This window comes from Cibotium barometz, chromosome 22 (genome assembly GCF_041138505.1).
Source record: "Cibotium barometz isolate CiBa-2024 chromosome 22, ASM4113850v1, whole genome shotgun sequence".
Taxonomy (NCBI): domain Eukaryota; kingdom Viridiplantae; phylum Streptophyta; class Polypodiopsida; order Cyatheales; family Cibotiaceae; genus Cibotium; species Cibotium barometz.
Window position 1 is genome coordinate 18,434,271 of NC_141067.1, and position 21,343 is coordinate 18,455,613.

At 40.6% G+C, this 21,343-nt stretch overlaps 1 protein-coding gene across 4 annotated transcripts in view; it reads right to left on the reverse strand.

The window, feature by feature from the left end:
* Positions 1–16,684: 16,684 nt before the first annotated feature.
* The window catches only part of LOC147626333 (uncharacterized), a 56,289-nt gene continuing 51,630 nt past the window's right edge, over positions 16,685–21,343 (reverse strand). The window contains exons 12-16 of one of the 4 annotated variants that reach the window (XM_086816475.1): positions 18,904–19,008; positions 18,508–18,603; positions 18,262–18,341; positions 17,344–17,431; positions 16,685–17,209 (exon numbers count right to left, since the gene is read on the reverse strand). In XM_086816475.1, coding sequence (XP_086672601.1) covers positions 17,126–17,209; positions 17,344–17,431; positions 18,262–18,341; positions 18,508–18,603; positions 18,904–19,008 — 453 coding nt within the window. In that variant the 3' untranslated portion in view covers positions 16,685–17,125. The other 3 variants (XR_015268578.1, XM_086816473.1, XM_086816474.1) reach the window with 3 other exon arrangements.

A 21,343-nucleotide genomic window follows, 5' to 3' on the forward strand; every position in this document is an offset into this window, starting at 1 on the left:
TTTTGCTCCCCCCACAAAGATCATTTCCATATCAAGAGGGAGCCTATTGGAAAAAAGGTAACCTATGGCAATATAGCTTGAACCAATAGTGTACAGCAATATTACAACTATACACATACTAAGAATCCGACTAACCATACAAAATTTTTTAAAAATTAAAAAAAAAGATGATGAGAAAGAGCACATGTCAAATAAAAGAATGAAGTATGACTCTGATGTGGACTTTTCAAGGACCAACACGAGTGATCCTATCCTAGACCCAAATTGCCAGGAATTGTACTATCGAGGGCAGCTAAGTATTCCTCCTTTCCAAACCTCCTCATGCTACTTTTATGCACCACTGGGGGAGATATGTTGTGGAGCCACCTTTGTGGACATGTTCTACCTATAGTTGCATCCTGCCTTACTTGTGGGCATTGCATGTTGTACGCAGCATCCTACTTATGTTGGCAATGTAGAACTTATTTTAGGCGCTATATGGGATAGGACTATCGTAGTCCATGGTAAGAGAGACACCACAACGACATAATCACGTGAGTGTACGTTACCTAGTGGACGGATCCTATCAAGCTAGAACTGCATAGGAATAGCTTGTAGAGTAGGGGAGGAGGGCAAGAACTTATGGACTTACACCATCCTTTTTTGGAGTAATATTTCCACTTCCTCGTCCCTTTTAGAGCATGGTGAGTGATTACCTAGATAGCTTAGGTCACAGTAGCTACTTAGCTCCCATGCCATATCACTATGAGGATGCACTTAGACAGTTGCCTAGTATAACAGAGAACACATATATGTATGAAGCACACCCAAATGAGGAGGAAAATCAACCTAGTGAGACGACAAAGAATCAGAGCATGCTTACAAACTATGGTTATCTAATGATGAGCTTGCTAGATGAGTTTAATTTACAGGTTATTGAGGTGCAGTCATGAAGACCATATCTAGATTTACATGTGGTGGACGTGCAACCTCGATATGGACGGGATTTTCCTCATTGTCTAGGTGTATTTTAAACCCATCCTCACCTTTAGCTATTTTTTAAATCTTTTTTATGATTCTCCATTTAGTATTTGTTTGAACACTTGCTTGCATCATTATGTAACTAGTCTTTCAAATTTCTAGTTATTACTTGGATAACCCTTTAGGCTTTGGTCCTAGTTCAATCCTCCCTGAGCCTTCTAGGTGAATTGTGAAAGTGAAACTTGTTTATTAAAAAAACAAAAACAAAACAAAGCATTAGGGAAAAATGGGACTCATTCTTGGGCCTTTTAGCGAAAAGAAAAATAGACGCCCAACCAATGAGCAACAAAGCTTACGTAACGTAGAAATGCAACAAAAATGAGGAAAAAAATACGAAAATAGGCGGATTTCTTTGCTCTAAAAAAAGAACTAAAATGGAAATTCTCTCTTTCTTTCCCTTTCATATGTCAGATGTTTTCATCATTGAATATTTTCTTATGGCTTAAATGTACATTTTCCGCCTACACTTTTCAACTCACATCTCACATTTAACAACACACGCGCGATTTTATCATTTTTTTGCACTCTCATCACTACCAAATGCCATTTCCCGTTTACGCTCTTGCATTCCTTGATAAGGCAACATGATCTAGAAGACCATCTTCAAATGTCCAAATGATTACAATTTATAACATACTTGATGTACAAAATCCATGGAATCCCTTGACAATATCAAAGGGGTGGTTGATTTTTCTATAGCCATTATAGAAAAGAAAGCAAAGAGGATCAGCCCACCAACGATTTTATATCACGTTAGAAAGAAAGAATCAAAGGATTCAAACATGGGATCAACAAAACATGTATCAAAGATATTCTTGTCCACAAGATCTTCCTTGACGACACAAACCAAATTGTAAGTTTATTTCATTTGTTTGTAAAGTCAATAATAAGAGTTACAAAGATAATGGTTGTATGTAAAAACGTGCAAGAGAGAGATATGATTGAAATCCTTGCTGAAGGATGGGATAGAAAGGAAGAGAAAAATGTAATTTTCTCTTCTAATTGAAATTACGGTCAAATTCAATGATAGAGTAATTTCAACAATCACTATTGGCGGGAACGACATTCTTCAACAATTAAGAGAAGGTATCATTGATGAGAGCCAAATAGATTTACCCTTTGAGTTTTAATTTAGAGTAAAAAACAAGAATGTAAATGAATGAGCCAACAATGAATCTCAAAATGCATAACATGCTAGTTTTTTACATGATTCTCTTTGTTGTATAAGTATCATCACTCAGAGCGTGAAAAATGTATATTGCGCAAAGAGCTACAAGAAAAAAAGTGACTCTAACATGTAAGTGGCCTCTATTAAGTAAACCTTAAAAATTATAGTTAGTTATTAAAGTTTGCAAGATTTTATCATGTGAGAAACAATCACAACAAAGCGATTTGGGACATTCTATGTTAGTTTATGTCTCATATCGCATTGTTGTGGTCTTTCCTTGATTGATTTGATTTTGTGATATTTTACAACATTAGTTCATTTTTCCACAGTTCTAAGATTAATGCCAATTGAGCGTTTAGGTTTGGAAGATACTCTTAAAGCAAAAAAACAACCACAATAACGTGATATGGGACATATGCTGTATTATTTCCCATTTTGTGTTGTTTTGGTCATTTTGGGCACTTGGTGCAAGATAGTATTAAAGTAAAAAATGACCACAACAATACTATAAGGGACATCCTATGTTGGCATATGTCCCATATCGTGTTGTTTTGATTATTCTCGGTGCTTGGTGCAAGATACTCTTAAAGCAAAAAACGACCATAACAACGTGATATGGGACATCCTATGTTAGCTTATGCCCCATATCGCGTTGTTTTAGCCATTTTGGGTGCCTAATGCAAAATACTCTCAATGCAAAAAACGACCACAACAACGCGATACGGGACATCTTATGCTGACTTTTGTTCCAGATCGCGTCGTTCTAGTCCTTTTGGGTGAGTCATTTTTATCCATGTCTATTTTCACCATATTTCTTCTTTACTTGGTCATTAAAAGCACTATGATCCACTGCTCCTTTACTAAACATTATGAGATGGATTTGCTTTAATTAAAAAATATATCTAAAGAAAAATCCATCACATGTGTTGAAGCATAAATTATAGTAATCCAACAAGATTAGTATTATGAATCATGTTATTATGATTCAATTTTGATTTCTACTCATGGTCTCTCCTTAATGCAATATGATATGATTTCTAAGACTCTAAGACTTGTATGATGTTGCTCCAATAGTTTTTGTGATTGAAATTCGGTGTTTTTGACATCACAGACGTGTCCGGCATGCCTCAAAACCCCAAGAATGACTCTCGGATCACTACATTGCGATTCCGGAACGAGAAGATATGGCAAAAATAGACATGGAACAAGAATGACCACTACAATGCAATATGGGGCATTCTTAAAATTTAAGAATAACCCCAAGAACAACTCTTGGATCATTGCATTCCGATGCCAGAATGAGGAGATATGGCAAAAATAGACATGGAACAAGAATGACCACTACAACGCGATATAGGGCATTCTTAAAACGCGATATGGGGCATTCTTAAAATTTTAAGAATGCCCCATATCGTGTTGTAGTGGTCATTCTTGTTCCATGTCTATTTTTGCCATATCTCCTCATTCCGGCATCGGAATGTAGTGATCAAAGAGTCGTTCTTGGGGTTTTGAGGTGTTCCGGACGCGTTCGTGATGTCAAAAATACCAAATTTCAATTACAAAAACTATTGGAGCAACATTATACAATCTTAGAGTCTCTTGTACTCTTATCTTGAATGCAATATTGTATTTTTGGAGTAGTTCTTTAATTATTAATTGTCATTTCAATGCATTCAAGCACTAAAATCACTAAAATGAGGTTATTCTAAATTGGCCATAATAACACGATATGAGATATTAGATCCCATGGATGTCCCATATCTCATTGTTTTATGGTCATTTTCATATAGCAATAATTATCATAAGATAAATGGTTAAAGGTGGTTTCTTCAATGTAAATGGATTTTTTGAAGAGTGGTGTACATTCCTTTCAAGTGATTATACTCCAACTGTGCTACTAAATTTAAGTCTTTTACAACTCTGGTTGATTTGCTTAGTGCAATGTAATAGCCAAACAATCCTTAGTGACCATCTCCAACATATCTGATTGATGAGGTCAAATTAGAGAATGGAGGTATGCAGGAGTCTAGAGGATTTATTGGATAAGGAATCCTTGGTGACCATCTCCAATATATCTGATCGATGAGATCGGATTAGACAATGGAGGAGTGAATGAGTCTAGACAATTTATTGGATACATAGATCCATCGCACCAAAGGCCTAAATGCTTTGAACCTAAAACTCTTATTTCATTCTTTTCTCTTGAATTGATTGAAATGGGCTTATTTATTTTCTTCAAAGGGAGCATAATCTTCTTAAAGATCAATATGTATATGATATGGCTCCCTTTTCTCTCCCATGGAAACTTAGTGTATTAGGCTAAATGATAAAGTTGCAATAGAATCGGGAGAGAAAAAACACTTAAACAGAAATGCTTTACTAAAGAGGAAAAACTCTTTTCATATAGTGCATTAATTGTTGAGAGCTCGTTTCCCAATAGATACATTGGGGACTAATTATTTCTTGGATATTTATTACATACAAGGAATATTCTATAATAATAGAATATTCTCTTTTATTCTCAAGAATTTAAAAACACGCTGTCAGAGTAAGGACCGACTTGTTGATTATCTCTCTCTACAAAAACACGCGAAAATGAGCCTAAATTTCATCATTTTTTCTTTTTTTGACTCACAAAAAATAGAATGACGTGGATTATCTTACACGGCCTGAAATGAGTCCCGTTTTTCCCTAATGCAAAAATGCCAAAAAAAAACCACAAGAAGATAACCATTACCATGTGCGATCTAGGTAGGACTTTTGGCTCTTAATGATGGAGCCTTGGGACTGTAGCCTTGATCTCCATGGGATGGGACCTTGTGGCTGAAAACCTATCAATAAAGGGCTTTAAAAAAAACCATCACTGTGGAGATATAGGGGAACTGCTGGAGTTGTGAATAAGACTCTGACTTAAGGCCTTGCATGAGCTCCCCTATGGCAGTGGCATTCCTACCTTCCCGCTCCACTATGGCAGTGGCATTCCTAGCTTCCCAATAGATAGGGGTGTTGTTTCGGTTCTCCCTTCATTAGGTTCCAAGAAGCTTGGGAAGTGAAAACCTATTCCATAAGGTTAGCCCAGGTGGTGTAATTAGATCCATTGAAACGAGTCTTTTCTATGAAAGCATTTTTGGACATAGAGACATGAAGGGAAGAAGGTGGTGGGGTCCATGATGGCTAGTACCCATATTTGGAGTATAGAGAGTTAGGTGGAACTCCAGAATATTCACTAATATCTAGCAAAAGTGTAGGACTTGGCGAGGGTACTCTATAAGATGGGATATAAGGCTTGGAAATCCACGCAGGTGAAATACCTGGCTGAGGCACAAATCCTTGAGTAGGCACATAAGCTGGTACTGGTGTAGTGCCTGTGATGGGTTGGTAAACTACCTGATACTCCGAAATGTTGTGGGTGGCAACACAATGCTAGTGGGCATAGTGCCGAGAGATCCCTGTGTTGGGTGAAACCCATACGTAGGTCCCTGTGGAGGTGTGCCCGGTAATGGATGCATGCCAACACCTGTAGAAGAAACATGGGTTGGGTGGGAGGGTTTTGTGCTTGTGATGGTGCACTATTTTAAAACACATTAGGAGCAAGAATAGAAGATGAACCAGGAGAGAAAATAGTGTTTCCTCCTTGTCCACCACCAGTAGTCTAAGAGCGTATCTTGCTCCTAGACCCTCCTCTATTTGGGTTCACATTAGTCCAAGGATCGAGGGTAGTAGTTGGTATAATAGGCTGAACTTGTGCTCTATAGAACAAGACACCCAAGTAGTGTTAGGCACATAAGCACTCAATGGTACATACGGGTCTCCGGCTAAGTTGATGACGATGGATCTTCAAACGACCATGGCAGTACCTGTCCTCCCTGAGAGAATGTCCCAAACCAAAGTCCAAGCTATCGCCTAGACTGTGCAGTAGGGCTCTCCAGATGAGGCTGGAAACCAAGGTCCAGTACTAGCACACATTGTGTAGGTATATATCCCCCTCTGGAAGCAAAGTCTGATAAGCTCAAAGACGAAGGCCGTGGTGCCAAAGGTGTAGAGAGTGAGTAGGTGTAAACAGGCTGGTCATCTCCCAATGTAAGACCTCGAATGGGGCTCTCCAATGAGCAAGAAGTCCCATCCTCGATGTGGTCTAGATCTAAATAAGGAGAATCAACTTTTGGTGAGAAAGGCTGGTGGTTCAGAATCATGGATAGATGATTCTTGCTATGTGCTCTCGAGGTATTTGTTGCCTATGCTCATGATAGCTTTGATACCATGTGAAGGCAAAACGATGAAAGGACCATATGTGTGAGAGATCAAAGCAAATCAGCACAACAGGAAATGGATGAATGAGTGTATGTACAATGATGAAGTAATCCAGTACAAGAGGCCCTCTGATGTGAGGTGACTCTGAGCAGTAGACCGGCGAGGAAACAAAAACAAAGTTGAAGCAAGAGGCTCAATCGATGAGATGAAGGCTCGCGTCGGGGACGGCGGTGGCGCTCTGTGAAAATATCAAAGTCGAAGGATGCGAATGCAGGGCTACACAAGATCAGTGTGCAGATCAAGGCCTGCAAAATGCAAGTATGCGTGCTGACTGGAGTAGGGCTGCTCTGTAGATGAGTACTAGGCTGCGCACAAGGCAGACTGGTGGCTGTGGATGGGGAAGGAGGGTGCCATGCTGAGTATACTGGATGTTGCAGGAGGACAGGATGAGGAAAGAGGGGCAAGAGAGAACTGATCAACTCCTGTGGGAGAAAATCTCCACATTGATCCCAATTTGTTGTAGTAGTGTGTTGGAGGCCTTGCGTTGATTGACATTGAGTTGGTGTGTAGACGGTGAAACGCTACAGTGGCTGGCTGCAGGTTAATGATATGATCACGATTGTTGATGTAAGATGTGTAGGAGATAGAGCACTGGCCAGCCCCAACCGACCACCACCACCCTTGTTTGTCACACAAAATCCACCAAAAGTTTACAAAGGAAGGCCAGCATACACTATACATTGTTAGTGAAACTATTGCTAGGATGGTACATAAACATCCATCTCTTAAACCTTTCCTAAAAAAAACAATAAGCTTGCTTTTGAATACACAATAATATCTATTTTAATAACAATTGAGTTTTCAACAATCACTTTTCTTTACTTCAAGACTATAGACACAAGGAAAAATAAAGACATTGGTCGGCAATCCTATGAAAATGGGACAGGCCATTAGAAATACAGAAGTAAATGAAGAATACTTTAATCTTCGTGATGCCCTTCAAGGTAATGCTGCTATCACAAAACACCTTCACAATTCGAGGAATTGATTCAAACATAGACTACCACACGATGATCATGAAGCTACACTACTAGGCCCATGTATTGATATAAACTCAACCCCTATATGGAATGAAATTGGCGGTGAGTGCTTTAAAAGATAATAGATTGCATCGGAAGAGTATTTCACCATACTTACAAGTGTTTATAAACTACATTCCAAAGGGTGACAAGCTGTATTTATTTAACCTTGTATCCACTGTAATTGATGACAATGGCGCACTTGTTATCATTGGGTCAATGTATAAAGTGAGACATGTCCTCCAAGGAGGGCAGAAGTAAAAGGATACAAAGTAGGGTGCCTCCTTAGTGTACGTTGCAATACTGAAGTGGGGAGCATTCGTGGATCTATGGTGAGCCATAATATTTTTATATTATTTGCATACTTTGATAATATATGCTTGATCACATTTGTAATCACTATAACCATGTCACTTGAGTAGGCCTGTAGTGTCCATTTTATCCTAAGAGAGCACAAATTTGAGCATCCTAAGCTAAATTTTGTGTATGATACTAGCTGTCTGACCCTTTGGAAGAAACCAATAGATGGAGGGTTTTGTGAGGTATGACTTGAAGGATTTTAACAGTAGCCATTGTAGGAATGTATTATTTAATGACACTACATTCATTTAATAGCACTACATTCAGACTAACATGATGATGATATTTGTAGGAAGGATGCATCGAGGTAGAGAGCGATGGACATTGATTCTAAATACCTTGGTAGTAAGAGAAACGAATTTAGTGATTAACCTATATGATGGTGGTGGAGAAATTGCACATGTGGCTTGTTCAAGAGGACTATATGTAGTCTAAGTAGATCCAGATGAAGAAGTAGTTAAATTTGCTTTAAGATAGTTTTTACTTAATTAAAATTTGGCAGCATTCAAAAGTTTCATGTTTTTGATTGCGTAAATGAAATTCCTTTTCTTTGTCTTAATCCCTCTCAAATTCAATGGTATCACAGAGCAGTATCCCTCCGTCTCTCTACATGGTGTAGTAGAAAAGCAAAAGACAAGTGTAAAAGATGATTCATAATGTGACATGCTCCTTCCTTCTATGGTCGTCAAGGGGGAGAGGGGGTAATAATAGTTGTCAATTCATGTGGTTTTTGTAATGATGGTATTAATCACTCTTAGACGCTCACTCTCTCTCTCTCTCGTCTTTAATGTGAAAATCATTTAAATGAATTTGCTTTGCCAAATTAATGTGGTATCTTGAGGTGAGGGTTAAAAAAACAAAATTACAACAAGAACAAATATCATACATAACTTGTCTACATAAATGAACGTAATATGATTAGAGAGAGAGAGAGAGAGAGAGAGAGAGAGAGAGGGTGAGAGAAGAGATATAGAAAGAGAGAGAAGAGAGTGAAGGAAGAGTGCGAGATAGTAGGGAGAGAGAGAAGAGAGCAATCGAAGAGTGAGAGGAGAGAGCGACAGAGAGAAAAAGAGAGAAGGGATAGTGGGACGAGAGAGAGAGAGAGAGAGAGAGAGAGAGAGAGAGAAGGGAGATTGAGAGAGAGAGAGAGAGAGAGAGAGAGAGAGAGAGGATAGAAAGAGAGAGAATATATATATATATATATATATATATATATAGAGAGAGAGAGAGAGAGAGAGGATAAAAGAAGAGAGAGACAGAGAGAGGTGAGATTGTGTGTGTGTGTCTGTGAGAGAGAGAGAGAGAGAGAGAGAGAGAGAGAGAGATGATAGAGAGGAGAGAGAGAGATGGTAATAGATAGAGAGAGAAAGGGAGAGGCTAGGTTTGACGGAAGGAGCTAGAACATGATAGGAGGAGATGGTGGTGGAGAGAGTTAGAAAGAGTGTTGAAAGAAAAGAACATGATAGGAGGAGATGGTGGTGGAGAGAGTTAGAAAGAGTGTTCAAAGTAGAGAGAGAGTGTTCAAAGTAGAGAGAGGTAGCCAAGAAAAGCTCTCTCCACCAAGATCCTTCATTGAGAACCCCCATGCAACGAGTAGTAGGACTACTCTCTCTCTCTCTCTTTGTAGAACGAGCCAACATCCATGTTCGTCTCTACTCCACACGGTGTCTCCCTTCTGAGACATACTACGAATGGCAAAGTGCTCAAACCTCTTAATGTGGAGACACAACACAAGAGGTAGTTTCCTCGAAGACATCTTCTTGACAAATCTTATGGCACCTTATAATTTTGACAGTAGAACTTCTCATTGGAACCTAGCTTCTTTGACCTAGTAAAGCAATCTAAACATCCATGCAAGGTCGTCCCTAAGCCCAAGCTTGTCTCACGAATTGAGTCCCTCTGCCAAATCGTCCACCATTCTAGATGCAGTACTGCTACATGAACCAGAAGTAGGGTCCAAGTCCAAAGTCCAAAGTCCAAAGAAGTGTCAACATAGGGATCATATGTTGTGGAGCTAAAACCACACATTGTACATGCCACATCCAACCGCAAGAGCCTGGCCCAAAGGTTTAGTTGTATTCCCATTGGTAAGCATGACCACAAGGCTTGTGCCCATGAGTGGTGAGCTTCCCCAAGCCTTCCTACAATCTTGGTGATTATACTGACACTAGCACCACTATTTAAGATTGTGGAGATCGTCGTGCCTTTATAAACAACAGGTAACATGGCATTCATTTCATCGCTTTTTCAAAGGATTGTCTTAGCTTATTCATGGGCACTTTCGACTCTCCCTTTGTCTTGGAATGGAGGGAGAGTGCTCAATGTGGCACAGCTCATTCTCCTCCTCTTCAGGTTTAGGTTCAACACTATGTGGACTCTTAAATTCACATTCATCCAATAAGACAAGCATCTCTAAAGTTGATAATTTCCTTATAAAAGAGAACTTATCGAGACTCAAACTTCAAAGGATAAGAAGTCTGTGAGGCCTTTATGTCCCTTGTGAAATATTCTACCTCACTCAGCTTGTACTCATTGAGAGGCGGCCTGGACCTACAAATGTGTAGGGTATATGCATTCATCCTTCCCTAGGGTGCAGTGCCTCTACCGGGGTCGAAATGAAGTTGTCAACTATCATATCAGAGAAAATATTATGGTGACTATGATGACCCATGGAAGGCCAACTTTCACCTCCCACTAAGTCTTGCTTCACTACATCTAGCAATGCAAAATCTGGTCGTATTAATTCTAAAGGTAGAGGTTCCAAAACTAGCACCTTTTTTAGATAGTTATTATGATTTTGATTAAGACCTTTGGGTGGGCACTGTGGTGGCAAGCACTGAGGTTCCCTCATTGGTTCTATGATTAGATTTGGGATTAAGTCAGAGATCTCCTCACGTGGGGTCAGTGATTCATACTCGACCAGTTGCGCAAGTACTTGGCTCTAGTTCAGCCTGCACCTTCCTCACAAGCTCTTGGGCTTACTTCATTCGCTCTCTCTCCCCCAACATGGGTTTGGGGTACCCCTTAAGTTTATTTGGAAGGTTCGCGTACTCAATGGGTTTCTTTTCTTTAGGAAGATTTGGTTTGAATGAGAGATCATTCGTTGTCTCAGGGAGGAGACAACTTTGGAGCTATTGTCCGAACCACTTTCAATGGTCACGATATCGTTGCCCTTAACAACTGATCATGTGCATTATGTTTTTCTACATAATATTTAAGATCTTCTTCTTCTGGATCTCTAGTTCTAGTTTATTAGCCTTTTTAGGAGCTGCTATAGCCTTTGGGGCTTGTGTCTTAGGCTCTTGGACTACTGGCTTCGAGATCGAACCTTAAGTTTTCTACTTCTTTGTGTTGCCTTAGATGTTTCCTTGGCAACTACCCTCAAATTTGTTTGGATCCTTGTGATGACATTAAGGGGGATTGTATGAATAAGTACACCTTGTAAACTAAAAAAATTAAGGCTCATCAAAGTGCCTATACCCCTACCATGGACAGTTAGCACAATCCTTGAAACACTTGTAACATGTGCCTCCATATAGAATGACATTGGGTTTTGGCACTAGATTTGGGATGGAGTTGGGGAACTAGATGCGATGGTTCTATGTAGATACTCAACAACACAGTGCACGTCTTTACAATGGAAACATTGAAAGGACACTAGATTCAGGGATGGAGTTGGGGCACTAGGTGCAATGGTTCTACTAAACAACACAGTGCAGGCTCTTACAATGGAAACATTGCATGGATGGCCTGCTGTTAGCTCTCAATTTTGGTAACAAAAAAACTAAAAGAAAGTGGTTCTACATCGGCAAAATTAATTATTTTATCACTCTTTGTTATCTTTTATGCCTTTGTAAAATTTCTTTTTTTTTTTACCAACAAGCGCAAGAATTAATTAATAGAAACAAAAATTACAAAGTCTGAAAATTTCATTTTATGACCACTTTATAAGTGATTGGCTTTAATAGCAGGTTTACAAATTTGTAAAAGCTAATGCACATTTAAATTTGTTCCTTTCTTTCATAATATGAGAACCTTAGTTAACTAGGAAAATAAAGCCTCAATTTAGAACCTTAAGAGAAGATGTATGCATTTTAAATTTGAGTAAAATATCAAGAAAATGTGGTTTGGGTAGTTAGACGAGTGCACGACTCCTTTCTCATGAATAGAGGTTATGTCTTTCTTTTCTCCCTCTCTTCCACTTTCTTACTTCTTGCATCTCTCTCTCTCTTGTTTGTGTGCAGCAATGTGATAAGATCAAGAAAGAAGCATAGGTTTGTGTCTGTAGGTTTGGGCATTTTCTTGTGTTAATTACCTTTTTCATCTCCTTCCCAAAGCTTAGAGCCAAGCTCTTAGCATAGATTTTGCTGGCTTTTTACCCACAATTCTGGACTTCAAAGAGGATTCTTACGAGAGATTCATGTGATATGCCCGGTTGGAACAGTTGGACGTACCCAAGATATCCCATCGCAGCAGCCAGCAGAGAAGCTGGAGGCCATAAGATCTCACAGAGAAGTTGGAGACCATAAGATCTCACAGAGAAGATGTCCTCGTAGGAGATGAGTGGAGGAGAAGGAAACTTTGAAGTTCAAATAGTCAGAGACATCACCATAGCCTGCAATAGCTGCCTGCCACACACCAGTCTATCGCCTCTGCTTATAGTTCGCAATGCCCACAACCACCACCATACATTGCTTGCAGGCTGCAACACAAAAACTCTGCTTACAGTCCACAACGACCATCATACATTGCCTGCAACACAAAAATAGGGTTTTTATAGTTTTTAAACCTAGTTAAAATCAAAGCTTAAAATGAACTTCATGGTGTGAATGTCCTCCATAAGCACCCGTTCATATGTAGAGTGCTCGCAAGGCTAAATTTCATGACTTCTTAACAAACATGGTGGCCGAAGCTTCATAAGGGGGACCAAGGATTGAGAAAATTTCACCAAGATGTTCAAAATGCAATTAGTTTTTCATTTTCAATGAAAACCAAAGAAGTAGAGAAAATGGGTGGAAAGCTCCAAAGTTCAACCTTTAGTGAGGGAGTTTTTCAAAGATTTATCTTTTGCAGTTTTTCTTTTTAAGTGCACTTTGGTCTTCAAAGTGGCACTTTAGGTAATGTACTTTCATGGTGGAGCTATGATTTCTTTTCATGCTTGGTTAGGGAGATGTTTTGCTTGCATCTGGAGTTATTCTTTTGCCTTACCTTTTTGAAGTGAGAGAGAAGAAGATAGTGTTTATGAAGAGTTCGAGGAGATGAAGAGAATGAAGTGTGAGAAGGAGGGTGTCTAAATGACATTAGGAGTATGTGATGTGATTTCTCAATGGGAAAGAAGTTTCTTTTTGTGTTCGCGGGGACGCTCACAAAGCTAGTATGGGAGGAATGTTAGCCTCCAATTTTGGCACCAAAAAGGCTAAAAGAATGTGGTTTTACATCAATAAAATTAATTATTTTATCACCCTTTGTTATCATTTATGCCTTTGTAAAATTTCATGGCAATATTTTACGACCACTTTATAAGTGATTGGCTTTAATAGCAAGTCCGCAAATTTGTAAATGCTAATGCACATTTAAATTTGTTTCTTTCTTTCGTAGTATTAGAACCTTAATCAACTAGAAAAATAAAGCCACAATTTAGAACCTTAGAAGAAGTAAAAGATATATGCTTTTCAAATTTGAATAAAATATCAAGAAAAGGTGGTTTGTGTAGTTGGAGAAGTCCTTTCTCGTGAATATAGGTTGTGTCTTTTCTTTTCTAATCTCTCTCTCTCTCTCTCTCTCTCTCTCTCTCTCTCTCTCTCTCTCTCTTGTTTATGTGTAACAATGTCTCCTTTTAGTGATGGAGAGAGTGACAAGATCAAGAAAGAACCATAGCATAGAGAGTGTGCAATTTTGGGTTTTTCTTGTGTTGATTATCTTCTTCATCTCCTTCTCCTAAAGCTTAGAGCCAATCTCTCATTATATATTTTGCTGGCTTTTTACCCACAATTCTAAACTACAAAGAGAACATTTCACCTACGTGCCATATGTTAAGGTCCCTAGACCTTTGTTGCATGCACCATGGCCTTGAACAGAGAGATATAGTCTATGGTTGGAAGTTGCTCGGGATATCCATATGAATCATATTGCACATATGACTCATTGCTCTCCTGTTTTGGATGCTCAAAGCTCGCAATGTCACCGAGTTACTGTTGTACTAGTGTGGTTCCACGAGGAACCAATTGGGATGGTGATACTGAAGGTAGGTATGGCATCGGTGCAACTCACGGTATGGGTTCTTGATATGTAGCCCCTAATTTATATGCCAGTAGAGAAGTATTTGGTATGGGCAGTAGGACTAGCGGTCATGAAGCCTCTTGCTCTTAAGACAGATCATAAATCGATCAATATGCAACAAGTCATCCAGTCTTTTGTACAGGTAGTACATCTTAGATGGAGATACTTGGTTCTAACAATATAGTCCCGCATTATTTCGCCCTCCTCCTTCTTGAGGTTATAGATCTATGTGCAATGGGGCTCCATATGGCTCCATTTGGCGAGAATCCCATTATGAGAGTGTCTCAAGTTCTCATAGTAGCTGGCCTTTTTTAGTGGGTTTAGAGATAGACCTAAACCACTGGCTTGCTTTGCCTTCAAGGCAAAGCCTAAATGAGCAAATCTTGATGGGATCATCAATCCATCCCATGGCCTCCCAAATTTGATCGAACTTCTCTAGGTATTGAATGGGATCTCTAGTTTCAACAAATTTGTTCATCATCCTTACGATGTGGATTGACTTGGTTTTGCCCAACTCTGAGCCTCTAGGTGTTATGTTGGTCACAACCCTCCTTTCCATTTCAAATGCCATCCTGGGAATATCTTATGGGCAATGAAACGTAAAGAGGTGGTTGTGCAAGACTCTCTGTTTCAAGAAATGGAATCTCTTTCTCTATGGTGTTGAGCAGCCCGGCTTTCGACCTGCATGCTTGTTGTGCGACTCTGGATATATTACGAGATTGCTCTCGTGGATCCCTCTGGTTTGAGGTAGTCTCGGACATTGAATCTTTACTCTTCGCCGCGTTCCATGTTCCCCTCATCCAAATGGACAAGAACTAGAACTTCATAGTAAAAGCATTTCTATAATGGACTCCTCTCTAGAGCGGGACTCCTGCTTGTGCTATTTGGTGAATCCAGAGTTCGAAGGATTGATATAGCTCCTGCTTCCAAGTGTTTCACTATTCCTCCAATCATGTATGTGCTCATTTCTTCCCAAAGCTCCTCACTTGCGGTGAATCTAAAGAAGTTAGGACGCACTCTGATAAGTACTGGTCATTTGTTAGAATCGAAGGCTTGGTAGGTTTAAAGAGGTCTAGTTTGATACGCTACAATTGATTGTATTATCCTTTCCAACAATTAGTCTTGATTGGGTTTGCATCAAAGGTCCTTGGTGTTTCTAGATCAAGCCTAAGAAGTTCGAGATGCACTTTTTTCCTTTTTTAAAGATTTTTTTATGTTTCTTTTTTTTCTATCAGGCTCACGTGTTCAGGTTTCTTTTTTTTTCTATCAGGCTCACGTGTTCAGGTTCATGCCTCTTGACTCACGTCTCTAGTCTCACGTCTACAAGTTCACATCTACAGGCTCAATGTCCAAGCTCACGTGTCTAGGCTCACATCTACAAGCTCATGTGTGTAGATTCATGTCTCTACACTCACATATCCAGGTTCATATCTCTAGACTCACGTCTCCAAGATCACACTTTTTTGTATGAACTCAGCTTATGTTTTCAGAATGGATTCCCCTCTTAATCACACTTACTAAGCTAATACTTGAATCAAAGCAATGAAATCTAAGCCTCTTGGCTCCAATTTCATACGTAAATCACAAAAATCTAAGGTTTTAACCTTGCCCAATAGATAAACATAAAATGCCCTAAACTCCAAATCAAAACCAAAATCAAAATCAAAATCAAAATCAACAAACAAACACATCCAATGCTCCAAAACAGTATGTTTTTCCTCCTAATCAACACCAAGCAATATTGGGTGACCCCATTAGCTTAGAATGGAATGAAAATTTGAGCTAAGCCCTAGGCTACTCCTTGGCAGTGGCATCAAATACATTCTCATTGTGGATATGACAGCTTGTCCATCACATCCTTCCTCCGTTGTCACACCGAAATACTCCTTGCCAAAGGGAGAGCTCTCAATGCTTCGATGGAAATAAGTAGAGATGGTCCCTCGCAATGGTTCTCTTTCACAAAGACCAAGAAAGAAGCAACATCTATTACAAGAAGAAAACCTATAATCAAACTTATCTAGCATACATCCATCAAGTAAGCAAGATTCAAAAGCATACACGCACACAAGAAGAGGTAAGAAGAAGAGCTCACAAGTAAACTACTGTAAGAGAATGATTGTGTCTTGCTTATTATAAAAAATTACACATACGAGTGACTAACTTTTCCACTGGTCAGCCAAACTTAAAAATAGTACAACCTCTATTACTAGTCTTAAGCAACGCGAAGTCCATAGACTTTCCCTATTCGACATTAAGCATATGATAAGGCTTCTTTATATGTTCCAATGTTGTCTTACAAAAGTCAAGCGCGCATTTGCACGAGTAAGATGAGAAAGTGTAAGGCAGGTGAAACCATGTTAACCTATGGAGTGATTAACAATGATCATCGTATCAACCTCTACTTTCAAAGAGGTGTGTCAAATTACTTTCTTTCGTTTTCTTTTTCTTTTCCATAATGAGACATACCATAGATAGCATTGTATCACTTTGCTCTCTCTCTCTCTCTCTCTCTCTCTCTCTCACGTCATTTTCTTACATTTTCTACACACATTTATTGCATGCCTTTTTACATTGGTTCTTTGCATCTCAAAAATAGATGTCTTTTGGGAGTTTCCTTATACATCTGTTGCCACTCATGAAAAGCAAAGAATCGGATCCTTCTCGATTAGATGGATGAAGACCAAGACATAAATCTTGGAAAGAATGGAGTTCAAAATGCCAATTAAGTCTTCTCAGGTTAAAGTCAAAACTGTAGGTATATATGGTGGACTATTTAGTCCGCTTTATCTGAAAAAAATTTAAAATTAAAATAGGCATTGCACCTTCACCCTAACCTTGTAAGCTTAGCAAAACTCTTTTGGTCGGTGAATCGAATCACAGAAGAATTCAGTCCGAACAGCTTGAATGTAGTTCATGGATACTTTGAATCCCTCAAAGAAAAGTCACTCTTTGTTCCCATGATACATTGTCATGGAAAAATCCCGCTAACTTTGTAACAAGTTGCAATCCTCTCGATTGCCACAAGATATGCTGCTGTTCGAAAGTTGCAACCCTGCGAATGTTTTTATTAGTTTTGGTTTCATGTTATGTGTCTTGCACATGTGTAAGTCTGGTGTGTGCGTGCGTGCAAGTGTGCGGGGTGAAGGTGGATTCTGTTTTTCTTGCAAATTGGAGAAAAACTCATACCCTCTGTTTAGCTATATTCCTGACTTTTTCCCAGCTTTCAAGCATTGTCTCCTCCAGTCCAGAGGAAACAAAATCTGCCTCTGTGTTACTGCACTATCATGCAAGTTGCAACATTTAAGAGCCGTGTCCCACGAAAGACTTCATAAGTTTAGGTGGAAATAAATGCAGCTCTCTCATTGGTTAATTGGCTGCTAGACTTCACAAGTCTAGCTGCAAATAGTCGAACTTATCAAGTATGCTAGAGACTAACCAATGAGGGATAAGCATTGATTTCAACTCATCTTTTTTCTGGACTCACCCAGTCTACATGAGACACCGCTGTAATACTGCTGGTGTATTATGTGTGTTTTTACCTTGACCCCTACCTCAAACTTAAACTTGCCACGAGCTTTTGATCAGAAAAAGATAGCAAAACTCATGAAAACTATCTGCTTTTCTATGGAATTTCCACAAACACTATCATATTCAGTGTCAGAAATAAACTTTTTTCTAACCCATGAAGGAAAGGATGAACTTCAAGCTCAACCAGTTTTTATTGAAAAAATGCATGGGCTAACCGGTTTTATAACTAAAATTTCAAAAATTTGGATCTTTAAATTCAAGGCTTAGCTGGTTTTTCTCAATGTGAGCCATGAAAATTACACTAAAGGACGATTTTTTTCTGACATTGATCATACTCCTATTCTCATTAAATCTACAGTTAGGGTTTCAGGCAAAGTCTAAGGGCCTTTACACATACAGCATGCCTGTTCCCGCCATCAGAGAATCCAATGATGGGCGCGAACTCCAGCTGATAGGCAGGCTCAATTACCGTCCACAACCTGTGTATGTAACAGACCTAAAGCAACTTGGAAGGCATAAATTCTCACTCAAGTTTTCATGTAAGTGTAATTGGACCATAAAGCAATCAATTTTTACCCTTTTACAAGCTCTCTACGAAGGTCTTCAGAAAGCTTGTGCCCATTGCCAAACTGATGCTCGATTGCATCAAGCAACACCTTTCAAAATCAATGTATTTGTTTGTCAAATATTAGCTTTTATATGTTACTCAACTTCCTTATTATAAACTCTTTGTTAAGGTTGTAATTAATCCTATAAAATCTTGTTAAGGTTGTGATTAACCTTTCATTGCCTTCAGGCTAGCAAGACCTAGTGATTTCTTACTTGCTTGCCATGCTCTTCCATTCTACGGCTCATCCGACCAAAGTGGATGTGATTGAGATTCTTGAGCCATTCAAAATATGATGCAGTCACTCCACCCTGAACAAAAGAACAAGTGCACTCTCTCTCACAGACCTGATCAGATAATCATTTACAAACAGTTTTAATGGTGCCAGATCTTTCTCTGCTTGTTGGCTGTGTGCCTTCGACAAGTGCTTTAATTTTTGTTTGAGTGTGAAATGTGATATTTTAGTGATAGGCAACATTGTCTCAAGCAGCTGCAGACAGGGGTTTAAACCTGGGCACCCGCCAAGAGATTTAAACACCTCAACAACTCGGCTACACTGCCGGGATAATTCCTTTTTTTAATCACTAGAAAAAGGGCCTTCACAAACATACTGCATTGAGCAACAAGTCTGGCAGTATGATGATGCCTTTATCCTCTAGAACCTTTTCTGCAGGAGGAGTGACTGGTCCGTTGGCAGCTTCTGCTATAACTCTTGCCTATGAGAGTGGACAAGCTGGGGGTGATAAGAGTACAGCTTACCTTGATTTTACATACGTGTCTTTGAAATTTAATGAAAAACACACTGGTGGAAACTCAAAGATGGTAAGAATTTGAAGAAATGCACTACTAGATTCTTACTATGTACAGAATATTTTACTTATGTTAGTAGAAATAATCTTTTTACTGCTCCAATCTGAGTAACTCCCCCTGTCAGCCTTCGAAAGATACCTTGTGATGGGATAGAGAAGCCTAAGATTACTAGTATCTCTTTCCCTTTTTTAACAGTGAAGTACATCTCAAAACACCTTAAGTCTCTCAATATGACATCTGTGAAAATCTTGCGCAGTGAAGCTGATTGTTTCTTGGCTCTTGCCCAACTTCGTCCATGGAGGATTTGAGCCATTAAAACCTTCAACTGTAGTCCACATCACCTTGTGGTAGACCTCCTCCTCCCCCCTCCCCCTCCCCATGGAAAAAGAGATCCTTCTATTAGTTGAAAAGACCTACCTAGAAGGCAGAGGACAAACAGTGCTATAGCAGTAAAAGAAACACAACATAGAGGGGCGCTCCTTCCATGGCTGGCCGCTCTCGGAGGAAGGCTACATTGCTAATACAAGATAAAATGCCACACTAGGGGCCTAGTCTGAGTGTTGACACCTACCTCCTAAGCTCGAGAGAGGAGCAGCAGCATCCAACTGCAGAAAGGGTCCTCCAGCATTCTGAGGATACACAAGGGTCATCTCATGCGTGTAAGGAGAATCATCTCGAGGGCGAAGCCTCTCTACTAGACTGCGACAAAATAAATCGGTAGCGAGCCCGGCAGAGGGGGGCCCCCAACTGCTCTCCAAGAGCTGCACTGACCCCAGGCCCACACAGAGGGGCATCCGACTCTGCAAGATCTGGAGCTGTAGCCAGGGGAGCCTTTGAGGTCACCGACGATCCAGCTGGATCTCCCATATCGTCCGCGGGTAATCCTGTAGCTGCCGTCGGGGACACTGTTTGGAGCTGAAACCAAGGGAGCCTGTGAGGCCGCCGAGGATCCACCTGCATCGTCTGGGGGTAAATGCTCGAAACGGTTCTCAGATCAAACCGTAACCTCGGGGGTCCTGCGTGCCAGGTTAGATCCACGGGGACGAGGGGGGCACCAATGTCGGCATCGTTGGCTAGGCTGCCAACCCTCCACAACCATTGGCTGTTGTTGTTGCTGTTTCAGCGGTGGAATGGGAGGCACCTCCCCCTCAGGAGGAGCGCCACACGATGGAACTGAAGCTGGGGGAGCCGGGGTCCGCCGGCCACTCCCTGAGCAACGAGAGTGTAGGATCTCACTACGTGTCCTATCTAGCGACAGATGAAACACCATCTAGGGAGACCAAAGTACTCCACCCGCTGCTGAAACATCTGCCGTAAAGGCGGGGCAAGGTGATGACCTTGGGGAGCAGCTACAATCACCCTATTGGACGGAATGCCAGCCACCCTAGCGACAAGCGAGGCTGTCGTCTGAGGGGACTCAACGACCTGGTCCAAGGTGCGGCCAATCACCTCGAGAAAGGGATAGTACTCCTTGCAGCCTGGAAAGCAAACTGTGATTGGGAATCATGCAACAGCTGACACTGGGTTGGATGTGGGCTCGAAGGCGTGCAGCCATCGAGCGAATGCACGTGTGCTCTACAACGCAATGGGGCTTTGACTGAGCACTCTATCCGCCATGGTGGCCAAGGAGCTGGATGTCAGAAATCTGCCCTTGCCCGCCTAACAAGGCGGCCTGCAGGAGATTTCGAATCTGACCCCTGGGGGGTCGGCTACCCACAATCTTGCAAACCAGGGATGTCACTTCCAATGAGGAGACTGCCAATGCAAAACGCTAGAGGTCTGCTTCTGAAAATGGCAATGGGCAACGGCCTCGGTCAGGGAAGATGGAACAGCTGCCATGGCATCCTCCGAAGGGGGGAGACCAAAAACAGCTGCCAATCCTTGATTAAGAGCAAACTCAAACCGAGCAGCAGGAAACCGGAAAGAGGCGGGGGAAGAAGCAGAGGACGGAAGGCGGAGGCAAAGAGGGAGGGAGAGGGAGGGGGGCACATAATAGAGAGAAGGAAAAAAACATGGAAAAAAAGGGGAGGGCGAGGAGAGAGGGTGAAGGGAGCAGAGAGGAAGGGGTGGGAAACGATGAGAATGGGAGCTTTTCGTGGAATAGCAACATTCAGTCACTATTGTGGTAGACCATTTTTTTTCCCGGGAATAAGATCCTTCTATTAGTTAACGAAAAAACAGTCACGAAGGGCTACATCAACCACAAAGGGTTAGATGCAATCTCGCCCCCATGTGCGGGGC